The 17602-nt window shown below is 40.7% G+C and overlaps 2 protein-coding genes across 2 annotated transcripts in view; both read right to left on the bottom strand.

Annotated features, from left to right (window-relative positions):
• Positions 1 to 17602, bottom strand: part of LOC117270842 (exostosin-1) — a 418529-nt gene that overhangs the window by 130956 nt on the left and 269971 nt on the right. The gene's annotated exons all lie outside the window — the stretch shown is intronic.
• On the bottom strand, positions 11227 to 16151 carry LOC144466579 (uncharacterized). The gene is made up of 4 exons (XM_078174125.1): positions 16142 to 16151; positions 12630 to 12740; positions 12399 to 12545; positions 11227 to 11384 (listed from the first exon to the last, which is right to left on the bottom strand). Exons 1-4 carry the CDS (start codon positions 16149 to 16151, stop codon positions 11242 to 11244), a joined length of 411 nt encoding a protein of 136 aa, XP_078030251.1. The 3' UTR covers positions 11227 to 11241.

The following is a 17602-nucleotide window of genomic DNA, read 5'->3' as shown; positions in this document are numbered from 1 at the left end:
ATGTAGTTTTGTCAATTGAAGTGTGTCGAGTGTTTTTTTTGTTTGGTTTTTTTTTCATCGGAGCAGGCTTACTGTTAGCTTAGCCGTCAGCAGCTAACGCTATCTCTGGATGGTGGAGTGAGAGGCGAGCCCTCATGTTCGTAGTATTCCCGGAGTATTTTATTCTCATATGACACTGCTTGCAAATCACGTGTTATATCCAGGTCCTCCTTTGCTTCTGTGTGAAATAATCCAAAATAAGTCCAGATGTTTGATTCAAACACTGTCAGCGCATTTTTGATTTTGGTGAACTTCCTGCCAAATGCTGCTAACTGAGACCTCTGCTAACCTCACCATGAGAAAAGAAACATCAGCACCATCTAGTGGACCAAAAAGCTAAATGTACTACACACGACTTGTTGCTCTTTAGAAACGTGGCATTAGTGATGAATTTGTTCTCTGGTCAACATGACATAATAGCTACTTTTGTCAGCATTTGCTCCACTCACGGTGAACTGTCAATAGATGATTGACAGTCCTTCTTCAGGTTGTCTTTGTTTCTGATTTACAAAATAGAAATACATCACAGTTGCTCATAAAACAAATATCTGCTAAATCACAAGCTAAAATCCTTTTCTTGAATACATTCTAAGGCAAAAATTGTCCATTTAGTCACAGATTAAAGCTTCACTTTACAACAAGTAGTTTGAAAAGTTGCTCAGGAGGTCTGAGATGTGGCAAGCCCAAATGCAGACTGACTAAAACTGCTTTAGCTTTCACATCTTGTTTGAACAGTTGTTACTACAACAAAGATCTCCCATGGCGATGTCAACTGGGCTCAAACCATTCACAACAGATCTTTTTCAGACCCAGTGATCTGTGTAGCTTTGTGAGGCACTTTTTAAAAAAAAAAAAAAAAGTTACATCACCATCCTGATGCAACCTCAAGATAGATGTTACCGTCTCCTCTGATATCAACAAACAGGATTTCTGAAGGGATCCAGATTTGAAGGAAACAAACAAAAAAAGCTACACTTTCATTTATATTTCAATGAAATCAATAATACATCAAATGCGGTTGCACATTAATCTGAGCTGCATCTTTGATCTCACAGGTTACCTTTGAAACAAAAGGTCAAACAAAGCATGTGCGGCGCATTTCCAATTCACATTAGGATGCTTAAATAAACTTTATTGGATGACGAAACCACCTTTCACCAGGTCAGACTTTAGAGCTGATGCCTAATACTGAAGGCTGTTGGTATATAGTAGACGGAGAATAAAGCAAACCTTATTACTATCAAACAACAAGAGGATACAAAAGTAAAGTAGCAATCTGTTTCTGTGATGGCAGGAGAAATCGGGTACTATTAAATATTTCAGAGGCATGTTTGAACAACAGGCCTGAGTGGAATTGAGCTAAATAAAGTTGGGATGTTACGAGAATATGAAAAATGCAGAGTAGATTGCGCTGAGTAGAGTAAATATGGGGATGATGAGGGGAAGTAGAATGAGGAGAAAGGAAGCTTACAGAAGGAGGAGAATATCAGAGATTAGGGTGGATGGAGTGGAGTGAAGTGGAGGCAAGGGTGGACCGAGAAGTCACGTACAGCACATTAGTCACACTTCCAGTGAGCCATGGCGACACACACTTAGTGCTGTGACATACACTATGTTAGTGCAACAGACAGTCACCTAAGGGAGAAACCTCAACTGCACAAAAAGGTTTAACACTGTGGAAGCAGTGTGAGAGTATTTCTTTTCAGTCCTGATCTGAATTTGAGGAATTTAAGAATCTGCCATTATTGATTTTAATGGGCATGTTAGGAAACCAATTATCTAAATTCAGAATTTGTATGAAAACTATTTGATGCACGGGCATCAGCTCAGGCAGGCTGATTTATAGGACGTGTTTTTATTTATTTAGCCGCCTTCTGATGAAAAACAAAGTAAAAAAAAATCAGAATCTTATTTCTTGTGATGTTTGTGTTTCAAAAATGAGAAGCACACAGGGCCAGATATTAAATATATGATGTGTTTTTTAAATTGCACTTTTTTAAATTGAATTTCCTCTCAGTAGCACTGTCAAGTTCATGTGAATGAGAACTGACAAGTCATTAATTTGAAAGTATTCAAACTCAACCTAATCATAAACTATGTTGTAGAATTGGCAAAAAAAATTCACAACATTGCCCCGACCTGGTGCATCATGAATTTTGAATTTGAAGAGAAAATTACAAATGAAATATAAATTTTCCCCAACATTTGAACGGTTGATCAAATTTTGAATAAAAAGCGCCCCTGTTGCCGGACATCTTTCAAGTTTTTGTATCAGCATCTAAACTAGGATGCTGTCTTGATAAGTACATGCTGGATTTCCATTTTTCTTTTGAGTAACTGTGCTAAAATCTGTTGCCAGGCCAAGGGAAGTTCCACCTGATAGACAGGTTAGACCAATGGTCATTCATTCATATCCTCTTGTGGGTTGCTGGAGCCTATCCCAGGTGACATTGGGTGAGAGGCGGGGTACACCCTGGACAGGTCACCAGACTATCACAGGGCTGACACATAGAGACCGACAACCATTCACACTCACATTCACACCTACGGCCAATTTGAGTCACCAATTAACCTGCATGTCTTTGGACTTGCTTGGGAGGAAGCCGGAGTAGCTGGAGAAAACCCACGCTGACACGGGGAAAACATGCAAACTCCATACAGACCGGCTCTGGGTTTTGAGCCCCCCACCCTGAGTTCCCTGAGTTCGAACCAGGAACCCCCTTGCTGGGAGGCGACAATGCTAAACATTGCACCACTGTGCCACCCAAACCAGTGGTCTTGATTCCAAAAACTAATGTGAAAAAAATGTCGATTTCCAAGTTCAGTTGAGTTGTAAGCAAAGTATTTGCAGCAAAAATATTGTTACTTTGAGATCAGCGAATACAGTTACAACAGCAACTGGCTGACTGAGCATCACTAAATATGACAAATGTCATGTTATCACTGGATATAATTCCCAAACTTAGGCTCAGAACAGCTGGTATTATTGATTCTCACATCTTCTCTTTGCTGCCTTCCCTTTGACGTTTGCGGTGAAGATGGTGACGAGGACCAGCAGGGTTTTAGTGACAGCTAAAATTTTAAGGACCATGTTTATAAAGTGGAAATGTTGCGCACAGGGGATTAAGCAGCTGCATCCGGAGGTCTGTCGCACCCACTAAACAGTCAGGTGGCTTAACCGTATTTTGCTCCAGGCAAACAACAGTAAGAGCTACAAGCCAACTGTCTGCATACTAAAGTATTTAAGGACAGGGTTGAGTAAAACATTAAAATTACATCAACTTGCCTTGGGCAGTATGATGCTGTGAGCACACTTTGGTATGCCTTTGAGTTGTATATAAAAATATATTTGACGGTGTGTGCGCCACAGGCTTCCCTGGCAGACGCTCTGGTCTTTGATATGGCTGCCATTCACCTGGGAAGAACTTTAATATTCCAACAGTAACACCAAAACACACACATACACCCTTAGACACACATATGATTACGTGCACAGGCAGGTGGCGGTGGGTGGCCTGCTTGTATGGTGCCTCTAGCTGCAACAGTGATGGTGTCCCACAGGGCTAGATAGGGAGAAAATCATATTCTCTGGAAACAGGATGACAAACAGAAATCAAGGTCTCAGCAGCAAATTAAGCAGTTCAGTCATTTTTCATTTCACTGTGCTGTTATTTAAGTTAAAACATTTACAGCAGCTGGAAGGCACTATTGACACCGATTACGCCTGTCACTATGACCACATTTGTTAGACGAAATAATGAATGTTATGTAATGTTATTTTGAGCCTTTTATTTGCCACTGATATAATAATAATATAACCTCATAATAATGCATAAAATGATGAACTTACAATTCTTAGTAATATTCAGACATTGGAACTGGAATATGAACAACATACAACATTTCTATATACAACAAAGTACATATCAAATATAGTACCTTTATAGGTGTAGCCCAGAATTACTTAGTTTTTGGCTTAATACAAAATTGGCCAACAAAAACAAAACTATGTGATGCTTCTTGCCATGAACAGAAAAGCTGAGCTTTGCTAAGCTTTTCTGTTCAAAGGCGTTCTTTAAAGACGACACAATTTAGCTTACCGGTAGCTTGCAGTGGCACTTCTGTAGTGTAAGAGGCAAAGTCTTTCCATCCTACAGCACATTTTTTTTATTAATCCGTACTGGATACAGGGATGCCACAATATCAGATTTTCACTACACAATTGTCATAGCCAGAAGAGTTCACATTAATGACATAATCACAATATGTGAAAAAAATGTTGGTTATTGTGTATTTTGTCTCTTTTGTTTTTGTCAATTAATACAACTCAAAATACAAATGTGAGGAGGTGGAGAGAGTCTGTAGACCTTTTTAAACAGGAATTGTGCAAATTTGCAGGAAAGCCAAATCAGTCTTCTTTCAGCATTGGCAGTATAAAAACAAAATCGGGGAGTGCAGCAAAATGCCACCTACCTACTTTTGTTTATACAGAATGTGCCTTTTTCGGGGCAATGGGGGGCGTGAGCAAGTAACAAAATGTGTAGCTCAGCGTGTGACATAAACACACCTCAGTTGCTCTTCCTGAGGTTTCTACCGTTTTTTTTTTTTCCCCGTTAAAGGGGTTTTTTTGGGGAGTTTTTCCTTATCCGCTGTGAGGGTCTTAAGGACAGAGGGATGTCGTATGCTGTAAAGCCCTGTGAGGCAAATTGTGATTTGTGATATTGGGCTTTATAAATAAAATTGAAAATTGAATTGAAATTGAAACAGTGACATGGGAGGGAAGCCGCGGCTGGTCAGTCCTTCGGTGATTCTCTCGTAAGTCGGCCCGTTCGTCCCCATCATCTGACAATTAATGGCCTCCTCGTTTGCGAGGGCAAGGAGGGGGCGCAATTCCTTGTCTCCCCTGTTGCTCATCTTTACAGTGTCTGTCAGGTTTGTGTTTCCCTCTTGCTACTAGCCGCTCGCTAATTCCTGCTATCAGCTGTTTCCTGTTTATCCACCGCCAGTGGCTCACACATGCGGCGTCATCAACAGCTCCTCCCACAAGTCTTCAACAAATATCAATAAATAAATAAATATCTACAGTGATATGTGCAATAATGTAAACTCTACCACTCAGCCTGTCTATTTATTATTATATCTCACGACCAATCACTCAGGTGCAATATCAGTATTGTTAACTGTGCAATATCTATACTTCCATCAGCCATTCAGTCTGTCTCTGTATTATATTCTACTTTTTTTGATGCTTCCATATCATATTACTTTGTGTTTTTATAACAACTTCCAAAGCAATACAAAGCTTTAATGTATGATTGAAGCAAAGGTTAATTTTAAGGTTAGGAGCGAAAGCTGCACGAGACAGAATTACATCTCTGAGAGTCTTCACAAGTCAACCTGGAATGTTACAGGAATGTTAAAGATATCATTGAAGAGAATGAGACGTGACGTTGTTGAATCATGGAATTCGTGTGTCCACCACGGGAAAGGACCCTAATTGACTTTACATTGGCATTATTTCCGTGGTACCAGCACTGCCGAGGTGCCCTTGAGCAAGGCACTGAACCCCCCAACCGCTCAGGGCGCCTGACCAAGGCAGCCCCCTCATCTTTCCAGTTTGTGCATGTATAGGTTCTGTTTGTGCATCCTATGATCCAACAGAACCAGACCTGGAGTCTATCGAGCAGCAGGTGACCGCATTTTTCAGCAGCAAAGGTATCTCCATCAGCAACAAAGACATTGAAGACTATCATCCCCTCCCTGGGAGAAACAAGGAGGATAAACCAGCCATAATAATCCGATTCACAAAGAGGAAGCACAAAATTGCGCTCCTTAAACAAGGGCTCAAGATGGAAGGATCAGATGTTTATGTGAATGAACATTTGACAAAGAAGAACAGAGACATCGCAAGACAAGCACGCTTTCTAAAAAAGCAGAAAAAAATCCAAGCTACATGGACATCCAACTGTAAAGTTTGCATCAAGCTGAATGGATCACCAGAACAGGCCAGAGTGCTGATCATCAGAGACATTGAAGAGCTGAAGCAATACCAGTAGCATAATGGCAACCTCAAGGTAACAAGTTGACATTACATGTATGAATGACAATGCATTCCTACATCGTGCAAGGTCAGAGCTAGAACAAGACACTGACCCTGATAACAACTTTTGATCATCTAAATAATACATGTGGCTACTACACTGAAGAACAGTTTAAATTGAATGTAAGGTTAAACCATGGTCTTTCCATTATTCATATCAGTAACAGGAGCCTTTACACTAACTACCAAAGCATTAAAGAATATTTAGATCAATTCTCTAATCCATTCAGTATCATTGCAATTTCACAAACTTGGTTCAATAATTTAAAAGGGATTGATCATGAGTTAATTGGTTATCAATTACACTATATAAATAGGAGGGGGAGGAGGAGAGGAGGGGGTGTGGCTCGTTGGGCTCTAGTTTCGCAGACCGGGTGCGGCCGAGGCGCAGCGCACCTGCGCTTCGCCAACTAGGTGTGGCCAGGCGGATTTTGCAAGTTTGGCACACTGTGTGCGCTGGCGCAGCTACTCCTCTTTCCCACCTCCGTCCCTCCTACCGGCGCAAGTCGGAAAGAGGGAGGAGAGAAGGCGTGGAGTGGGTTTTACACACATCACACCAATCAAATGAGCCCCTCTCATCGCCCTTAAACGCGCCGCGTGAAGGCGTAATGACAGTTTACTCAATTCGCCATGGCAGAAGAGAGCAGCAGCGTCACACGGCCAAACTTCTCCCAGGAGGAAACTGATGTTTTGGTCCGGGAGGTCCAAGCTCGCAGTGTCCGAATATACGGAACTGCGAGCAGACCTCCACGGGCTGATGATGCAAAGGTAGCCTGGGAGGAGGTCACCACAATTGTAAATCAATGATGCATTTCTCTCGTGCGCTCTCTCTCTCTCTCGCAGTCTCACTCTGTTTCTTTTCTTTTGACTTTTCTAAGATGACAGATGCTGAATATATACTCCCTATCTGATGCTGTGGCTGTTTGTGGTTGGATGAGAGGGATGTGAACTCATTAGTTTGCAACTGTGTTAATCAAATCAGGTTGGGTTTCCATTACGCGTGTCAAACATGCCAAATGGTGCCAATCCCCTTTGATCTGACATCAGATGTGACGGGACAGTCGATATAGAGATACATTTATGTGCTGATTGCAGACAGGTGCATTGAATAGTGGTTTTTGGCTATTTATTGCATTGTTAATGTGCCTGATATTCTGGAAACCTGCTTTGGTGACGTGTGCGCACTGTCCGCCGGTCAGCCAAACTTCGGCTTACACCGACTGCGCTCCCCCTGCACTGACAGTAGACGTGGTTTCAGTTGGCGAGCTTTTAGCGCACCTTCAGCGAAGCCTTTTGGCACGAAACTGTCACTGCGCCAAGCTGCATCTGTCGACACCTCCCCCTGCTGCGCCGCCACACCCATCTCAGTGCACCCCGGTCTGCCAAACTACCAAACTGAGGGCACCTCGGGTTGCGCTGCTTGAAACTAGCTCTGCGCGGGGTTTGCCACCCTGCGCAACCCTGTGCTGCGCCCGGAAACTAGAGCCCTATATGTTAGAAATAGCCTACAACATAAGGTGATAACGAGCATGTCAACCACTATTGAAGACCTATTTGAGTGTATAACTGTAGAGATTGACATGGAAAAACAAAAATATGTGCTAGTCAGCTGTGTGTATAGGACTCCAGGATCAAGCATTGAGTCATTTACAAATAGTATAGAGGAACTATTTGCCAGTAAAACCCACAAGATCACATACATATGTGGTGACTTCAGTATAGATTTGCTTAACCCCAACCATCACAGTTCAACTGATGAATTCATTAACACAATGTATAGCTTGAGTTTGTTCCCATTAATTACAAAACCAAGCAGGATAACAACGCACAGTGCCACCTTAATAGACAATATATTCACTAATTGCATGGAAAGCAGTTTAGTGAGAGGGCTGCTCATGAGTGATATCAGTGACCACCTGCCTGTATTTGTGATCCATGACTGTGAGTGTGGGAAAGAGAAGGATGATCATATAACTGGACATATAATATAAATGATGTGGTTAATAGGTTCAATAACTTCTTTGCTAATATAGGGCCAAATTTGGCTGCAGGAATCAACAATATAGATCCAACAGACAATGGTGAGGCTGAAAACTATGTTCCCAGAAACCTCAATTCAATGTACCTGCAAGCGGTAGATGAAAAAGAAATTATAGACATTGTCAATAAGTGTAACAATAAAACATCAACTGACTAGAATGGAATTGACATGACATTGATCAAAAGTGTAATCAACAGTATTGTAAAACCATTAAAATACATCTGCAACTTATCATTCATAACTGGTTTGTTTCCTCAAAAAATGAAAATTGCCAAAGTCATCCCATTATTTAAATAAGGAGAGAAACACCATTCACCAATTTCAGGCCAGTATCATTACTTTGTCAATTCTCTAAGATACTAGAAAAACTGTCTATAGCACGACTGAATAAATTTATAGATAAACATAATCTGTTAATAGACAGTCAATATGGCTTTAAGGCAAATAGATCAACGGCAATGGCATTGATGGAGTTAACTGAGGAAATCACTAACTGTATAGATAAAAAAAAAACATGTGGTAGGAATTTTCATAGATTTAAAGAAAGCATTTGACACTATTGATCATAATATATTAATAAAAAACTAGAAAGATATGGTATTAGGGGAATGGGGTTGAACTGGTTAAAGACTTACATAGGGAACAGGCAACAGTTTGTTCAAATTGGTGAACAAAGATCAAACTTTTCAAACATTACCTGTGCTCTTGGAGATCACCACATCAGAAATAAGAAAATTAAAAAGCTGGTTTGATATAAATAAATTGTCTTTAAATCTGACCAAAACTGGGGCGTCGGTAGCGTAGTGGATAGTGCTGGCGCCCCATGCACAGAGGCGTCGCCTTGCTGCAGTGGCCGCGGGTTTAAATCTGGCTCGCGGCCCTTTGCTGCATGTCAGTCCCCACTCTCTCTCTGTCTCCCCATTTCACTCTCTGTCCTGTCAATAAAGGCAAAAAGCCCATAAAAATAATCTTTAAAAAAGATTGTTTGGCATTGTCAGAGAAGATTTGGCAAATTTTTCATGGGTGCAACCAAAATACTCAGCTCTGCTGCTCATCCCACAAATGCACGTTCCTTACAAATATGGCACAGTTTAACAGGGAAAGAAACAGGCTTTCCGACAGTATATATAATAAGATTTATTGCCAAGAAGCAACAAAGAAATAATCTACCAAACACAAATGTCCTTATTTTTTGTGCTTAGTTTACAATGTTCCCATGAAGGACTACTAAAAGTGCATTTCAGATACTTTGTCCTGTGTGTTCTTACCATGTTGTTTAATGCAGGCTATATAAACGAGAACAACCTCATGAAAACTATTACTAGTACTTCATTACCAAGGTTGATACTGAAACCCTCTTAAACTTCCTTCAAAAGACACATACGCTCCCAGTAACAAAAGTGACACAAAATGGTTGCCTCATAGAGACTGGTTGTGGATGCTCACACCACCATCCACTGTTCAACCTGAATCCCAGTCATGAAAATAATTGTTACAATTATGCAAGACAGGCGTATTATTTGTTTTTGCCAAGTGGTATGTCTTTTTAAGTCCTGCTACAAGGAATTGTGGGACAGCATTTTCCAGTGTCCTTTCATAAAGGATGGTAGAGTGAACCCTTTGCTAAAGAAGATAGGAAAGGAAGCACTGAAGCACCTTTCTCTTAGCATTCAGAGAATTTGACCAGCTCTTGTCATGGCTGCCACCTTGATATTCCTGAGTCACCCTCCTAAGCAAAAATAATTATTCAACCGCACCCTCTGTTATGTGCGTGTTTGCTGTGTGCCTACATTTGCTGCAGGATTACCATGTGTATGGCAATTACTGAGTTCTTCAAGACATCTCGGAAACATCACATCCTTCCAGGATCACTTTGCTGTTATTATTCATTTACATACTGCACAGAGCATGTATATTTACAGGGTGGGGGGTGATGTTGGTTTTGCATTTAAACTTCATTTACTTAATTTACAGAAAGCATATCAGCTCTCAGATAACAGATTTTTTTTGCATCTCTTGCATGCATGTAATAGGCATTAAATAATCATGTTACGGGATTTAATCTGACCATCCTTACAAATGTGTGTATTAATATCACATTCACTCTTTACATTGTCTTTATGTTAAATCTCTTGTAGCTGCTGCATTCAAAGAGTCCTCAGACACAACATTCCATTTTTTTCAATTTAGGTTATGTTTTCGCCGGTTTGTTTGTTTGTCTGCAAAATAACTCAAAAAGTTATGAATGGATTTTGATGAAATTTTCAAGAAAGGTGGATAATGGGGCAAGGAATAGATGATTTTGGTGGTGATCGGTTGAAGCAAAGTGGATAAAATAATAAATAAAGTCTATCGTCTGACAGCCTCAGCAGCAATTCCAATTTCTAATGAGATGGTGAAAATAGCGCCATCTGGTGGCCAGAAAACATGTCTTGTCCCAGATAGCACACATACATCTGGCCGACGTCGCCCTAAGAATGACACAACAGCCCTTAATTTATAATGTCTGACAAGCGTCGGCTGCATGGGTGGGTATCTTTAAATTTAATACTCTTTTGTCCCAGCTCATCAAACATCTCTGTTACATCGGCTTTGGGTCGGCCCAGTGCCGTAGAATATACCAGCCTACATATAGAAGTCGCCACAGAAGGTGGAATTTCATCTCCGCAGTCTTTGTTTGGAACTGAGCTCGCAGGACACAGCATCTCATCGCAGTTGGTTTCAGGTAAGCTAATTGGAATAAACTGGCAGAAAATAGCTTTGTTGTTTATTCTGTGACTGTTAAAAGAGGTTCCTGGTGAGTGGTGAGGCACGACTGGGTGTATATAGCACAGGTCCCCACCAGCTAATGTTATCTTTCGTTAACTGTTAGCTGGTTTAGCTCATGTTAGCTAACATGCTACAACTGTGGTGTTTTCATTTTATTTTCCCTAGTTGACGTTATCTGCTTATCTGGTTATTGTGAGCACTCGTTTTGGGTTAAAGTGGAAGTGCCCGGAGCTGCCACCTATGGTCCCGCCCAGCCTGACCAGTGAAGTTTATGGATGCATTTGGTATGTTGTTAATGTGATTTTATGGGCAATTTATCAGTCAGTTTTGATGAGATGCAGTAGTCCTCATCCCCCTCACAGTTCAGAGTCGCGGTGCATGATTGTCCATCACAGGTGAAGCACTTTTTGCCGTTTGGATTGGATTTGGTGGGCTCTGTAATACAGAACATACATTGTTCGTATTAGGTGTAGAGGGGGATTGAGGGGTGACTGTAATGCTCTGTTCTTCTTCAGTGCATCTTTAAAATCCCTTTTAATGGACTTTTGTTGGTTTTTCCCTGCTGATGAGCAGCTTACATATGAACAGATATACAAAATCAACCTAATGGCCAGAATAAATGTTGGCACGGTTCGTTTCTGCAAACCACAGATATGTTACATTTGTACATTTTTTTTTAGTGGACACATTGAAACTATGTTTCAACAACGCTGTGGTTAACATGTGATTAGGTTCAGGAACAAAACGTCAGCTCAGATACAACGGCACTTTAGAAACAGTGATGTGTTAGCCTGCATATGAGATGTACAAATGTAATGCATCCATGGTTTGCAAAAATGTACAATGCCAACATTTTCTTCTGGCAACTGAGATGCCAGTTGTCTGCTCATGGACTGATAATGTGATGATTTTGAAATACAGGAAAATGTGACTGTTTTTTATAGTAAGCTATGTAATAGGTAAGGTAATAAAACAAAATTGATTTAAACCTGGAAATTCTGTCTGTCTGTCTGCCTCTCTCACACATACACTAACTGTATTGTGACAATTGGGGGTATCTTAAGTAATCTTCCCCATACTGGCTCTGGTCTTGGAATTTGAGTGTCCCTGTGTCTCTTTCTACATCTGCTCCAAACATATTGTCTCAGGTTCTGATAAATGGACTGGCATCATCACTTCTCAATACCTACATTCACATTGTCTATATGGAACAAGACATAAATAAATGACTTGCATCTGTTAAAAATGTATTGGCTTAGTCAGTAAAATCAGAGTTATTTTAAATAATAAAACAAGTCATTATTTGATATCTAAAACAAGAACTTTTACGGTCTGTAGTTTTCAGTTTTTACAGCTTTTTGTTCAAGCAACTAAATGTCACTTTTCAATAAAAACAGCTCTCAGTGCAGAGAAGCATCTAAATACCAACAGACAATATGAGAAAGTTACCGGGGGCAGGTTGGGTGTTGCAGAGCTCAGAAGTGCAACACTTTCTGGTAATTACGGTTTTGACTAACCCAAAGTTGGCTGAGGCCTCAATACAATGTTCAGCCACAACACAATCCTTTGAGTTGACATCAATAAGTTTTAAGCCACCTGAAAGAAAAGAGGAACCATTGTAAACTGGGCCAGTGCAAAGCAGTTTTATAATAAAAAACAATGCACCACAAATGGCCATACCTGCGTATATTATGGCTCTTGTTGCAGCACAATGCGAAGGACATTCCTTTATTGTGTCTGTGCAGGTTCCTGAGGCTTCCGGTATACACTCATAACATTTTAGGGTGTAGGCTGAGAAAACACAAAACTCATAAGTTAAAAAATGAAAATATAAAATCAACATTTTATTCTACAAGGAGTGGACATAATCTTTTTAACATCCTAACTCTGAAGTTAATTAATCAAAATTATGAGCACAGCTGCAAAAATATGTATGAAGGTGGATGTCAAGTGCTATTCAGACAGATGTTTGTTTTTTAACTACAGCAGAATATAGAAAAAGCCAAATCATCTGCATACAAACTGCAGGTGAGTAACAAAGAGCAACAAGTACTTTACACACAATACTGTTATTTGGCATGTGACCTTAAGTGACACAGCTGTAGTATTTGTAAAGGTAAATGTGGTAATAATAAATTATAATCACTTCCTTAATGATCAAACAGTTACGAAACAAATAACAGAACAAAAACTTGCCTTTAGGGAGAAGCACAATACTCAAGATCAGCGCGAGGAGATGCATTTTGTGATGGCAGGACACCACTGAGTGTGAGTTTGATTTTCTACAGCTATAAGTAGTTCTCCTGAGAAGGGGTTGTCTTCATCCTCAGTACATTTACATGAAACGAAAATGATGTAATCTGATTATGGTGCAATATTTGAATTACCTTCAACAAAAGACCGTTAACTGAGGCGCGGTCCGGTTACCTGCCAGCGTTTGCTTACAGGCAACTGAAGAATGAGTGCAGTGAATGTGCAAGTGTTTAATGTTCTGGACAACTTTTATCATTTATTAACAGTAGTGTGCTTCCTACTGCTTAGTGCCTGATAAAGGTCCCAACAGACAGATGAAAATATACATACATGCTTTGCTTAACTAAAGACTGATGTCTTTCTCCCTGATTTTGTGTTTAGATGGGCGGATACAATATCAGAGTTTAAAAACACTCCCTACTTTGCAGAACCAATAGTAAATCCGCAGGGCAGTCCTTCGGTGGCTCGCTGAACTCTTGTGCTCGTAAACATAGTCCAACTGTGTTAAAAGTTTTAAACAAAGTCACTGTAAGTCCTTCATTTCCACAATCCTGTGGACTGAGCACACGTTTGATAAAAATGAGTTAAATCTCTCTGCATCCATTTTCAAGCTCTCCTTTTCAAAAATGCAAGAGGCGTTGCTTTGTTGCCGGCCATTGTTTGCAGCACTGCTGCTGCAAATGATAAATAGATACAATTAGCGAATGATGAGGAGGATTAGGAGCCGCAGGAGAAGGCGGCATCTACATCATAAGGTGTGTGTGTATGTCACTTACACTTAAAAATACATTTCTTCTCCATTGCTTTCCGTTGCTCCTGGTTGTTTTACTTTCCGTTTTTTTCCATTGCTTTCATTGCTACAGAAGACAATTGGGACACCCTATGCACTTGCGCCCCTTAGCAGGAGCGCGTAATTAAGGGGCACAAGGGCGCAAGTGCGGGTATTTGGACAGGGCCTATATTGAATTCACCTTTTGCTAAGGCCCGCCCCCCTTAGTTACTGTTGATAAGTCCGACAAACTTTCGGTTTTCGGAGCTAGACTGGCATGGCGCTCCCACTGTCGCTAACTGCACTCCCTGGAGAAATACTCTCAAATTTCTACAATATGCATTTGAAGGATATATTCAGGATATCAGACTGACACAGCAACAAAATCAAGAGAACACAGTGTGTGCAGATGAACAGTGTTTAGCTTCACCCCCGTGCCGCTCCCAGCACCCAGACTGGCAGCTGTCGGGGGGGCTGCGGAAGAAGTCAAACAATGTTCATCTGCGCACAATGCGTTGACACACAGCTGGTATGAGCAACGTTTCCCTGCTTCCCTTCACTGGTTCCTGTACAGCAGGGTCGGTCTTTATTCACTGTTATAATCATTAAAAAGCAAAAGCAGCATGTGTATACATTCAGTGGGTACGTTCAGTGGGCGTCCCTAGCAACCTAGCAGCAGGGCAGCGGTGATACCTCAAGAAATAAACACCGCAGAATTTTGTTGATTGACCAATCAGAATCAAGTATTTAAGAGTGCCATGTTCTAATGGCTGATACTGCCATTCATGGAGCAGTGACTGTGGCGACTTTCATGCATGGAGAAAGGACATGCTTCTCTTTTAGTTCAAAGGGGGGGGGGGGGGGGGGGGGGAACCTAATGATATTTTTAGCAGTAAGAGTGTTGGCTGCATTTTTGTTTTTCATTTCTTTTGTTTTTGTATAACTTTGATTTGGCTGTGCTGGTTCCTAAACTGTTGTGTGTTTTGCATTATTATATATAATAACATATATTATTATAGCAGAAAAAGAGCCATAATCAGAATCATTTTTTATTGCCACCTGTCGGTTTCGTCTTTCTGACCTTTGAACATCAAGATTTTCCTGACTGATGACACAATAACTATCTCTGAGGACTGTCTCAGAGTGTTTGCCCAGTATGTACCAGCAGTGACAGCGTTGCGACAGCTAGTATTGTTTTAACCTTGTGAGTCTCTGTGTGTGTGTGTGTGTGTGTGTGTGTGTGTGTGTGTGTGTCATTATGACAAAAATGTGCCTCTGGTGAAACCAATTGTGACGAGAGCTACCACAAAAGCCGTTCGAGTATTTTGGCAGGTGCTAATATGTCTGTCCATCTGTCTGTAGACAGATTTTGTCAATTTGATGGCCTCAGTACTGTGCAAGATGCAGTCATGAAACCTAACGTGTGTATTTGAGATCAAAATGAAGGACAGAAGTTCACGGCACACATGTAGAATTCTATCTGCAGATGAACTCTCATTCAAATTCAAAACACTTTTGACATTCCCAAATTTTGAGTCACACTTGCTGGAGTGGTGTGACGCTCGGAACTGTTAGAAATGTAATCACCCCAGTTAATCTCATAAAAGCTACAAAAAAGCTGTAGAGACCCCTATAAAGGGATTAGGCTGCTAGAGATGATATGTATGAACAATGCAAATGTGGTTTTGGTAAGCAGCACAGCTGCAAGGATTGGCGTGGGCTCTACTTCTGGGAGGAGTCTCAAATCTGACATTTAAGTTATAGTGGCTGTCATTTGACTTCAGTTCTACTTTGAAAATGTAAACGTTTACTTGAGGCAGGTCATCATGGTGAACACTAAAGGTGTTTTCACACTTGGTCCTTTTTAAAAGGAACTGAACTCAGTCCACAAGACTGACGACTTTGAGGTCAACTTCAGCTCTGACGGGGCCTCAGTCCCCTTTCTGTTCACACTACAGCCTATATATAATATATATTGATGTAGTTTTGTTTTTACTTTGACATGACACTGCAGTGCGGTTATGAACTTAAAATTGGAGGAAAACCTTAGTGTTTCTGTGCGTTGTGGACAGTTGTTGTTTGATGCTTTCCTCGTTCCATATCTGGAGAAGTGCAGTTGCTCCATCGTCAGACCAGAGCACTCCTCGTCCACTGGTTGTGCTGTCGTTACCTGTGGCCATGGTTGTGTTTTGTTATTATTTGTCCCACTGAAACAGAGTGTGATCTGTGTATGGCAAGCCTGGAGGGCTACAATACAATAGCAAAAGGCAGAGTGGACCCGCAGCGTTTCGTGTTCACAAGGCACAGGTTAAGTGAACCACAGTCCTCTTTCACATGAACCGACAATGTAAACACAAAAAGAACAGAGTCCCTTTTCCATTGGTCCACTTTAAGAGGACTGAGTTCAGTTCAGTTAAAAAGGACTAAGTGTGTTTGGTCCTTTTCATCCCTCTGAGTAAACTAAGACCGTGATTTGGCATTCCAAATCACTCCAAGAGAACTCAGACCCCTGTGACGCTTCAAGTCCACAGTGCGGTTCAGTTAACCTGTGCATTGTGAACACAAAGCGCTCCAGGTTCGCTTTGCTCTTTGCCGTTGTATTCAGCCCTCTAGATCACATGCTGTTGCACTGGGATGGTTGAAAAAACAGACAAAACCACATCGGCCTGTGGCGCTAGCGAGGATGTGAAATGTAGAATACATCAAATGATAACAGTCTATAGCACAGAAACACTAAGGTTTTCCACCAGTTGTAAGGATATCTGAAAGTGAGGGGCTTCATAACAGCACTGCAGTGCTATGACAATGTAAAAACAAAACTTAATCAATATATATTATATATGGGCTATAGTGTGAACAGAGAGAGGACTGGCTCAACAGGAGCTGTCAGAACTAACACCTAAGTTCAACCTGATCTCACAGAAATACGTGAAATGACCACGACCTCTTAACACCGCATTCCATGGTGGCAGCAAGTAATGGGTTGAAAATACCACGGAAACAATGCCAATGTAAAGTCAATTAGGATCCTTTTTCGTGGTGGACACACGAATTCCCTGATTCAATAACGTCCTGTATACACATAAAAACACAAGAGTGTTCTTGATATTAAAACGGCAAATATATTCCTCTGTTATAATTTCCCACCAATAATGATAATAATAACATGATAGTTCTGCTGTACTAAATATTTGATATATTCATTAGATTTACTTTTTTACGTCACTATTTGACAACTCTATAACCGGAGTCCCAAAAACTCTCATTTTAGCAAGTTCTCTAGAAACATCTGAAATTAACCATCATCTTTACTTTTGCTTTTACTTTTTCTTCATCTAGGTGCAGTGTCATTACTAGTTCAGCTTCACTAGACATTTGATATATTCAGTAGATCTTTTTACAGCTCTATTTTGCAAGCCGCAAAAAACTTACCGTCCCAAAAACGCTTTTTGTAGCGCATTAGCTAAAATATCGAAAATTAGCCAACATCTTTACTTTTTCTTAACATAGTTCATCTAGGTGGAGTGTAATAACTAGTTCAGCTTTACTAGATATTAGATATATTGGGTAGATATATCTTTTTACAACCCTATTTAGAGCCCTACTTTGCAAATCAGAAGAACTACAACTA

Source organism: Epinephelus lanceolatus, chromosome 13 (genome assembly GCF_041903045.1).
Source record: "Epinephelus lanceolatus isolate andai-2023 chromosome 13, ASM4190304v1, whole genome shotgun sequence".
NCBI classification, from domain to species: Eukaryota; Metazoa; Chordata; class Actinopteri; order Perciformes; family Serranidae; genus Epinephelus; species Epinephelus lanceolatus.
The sequence above is the reverse complement of the archived record's forward strand: the minus strand, read 5'-3'. Positions and strand labels throughout refer to the sequence as shown.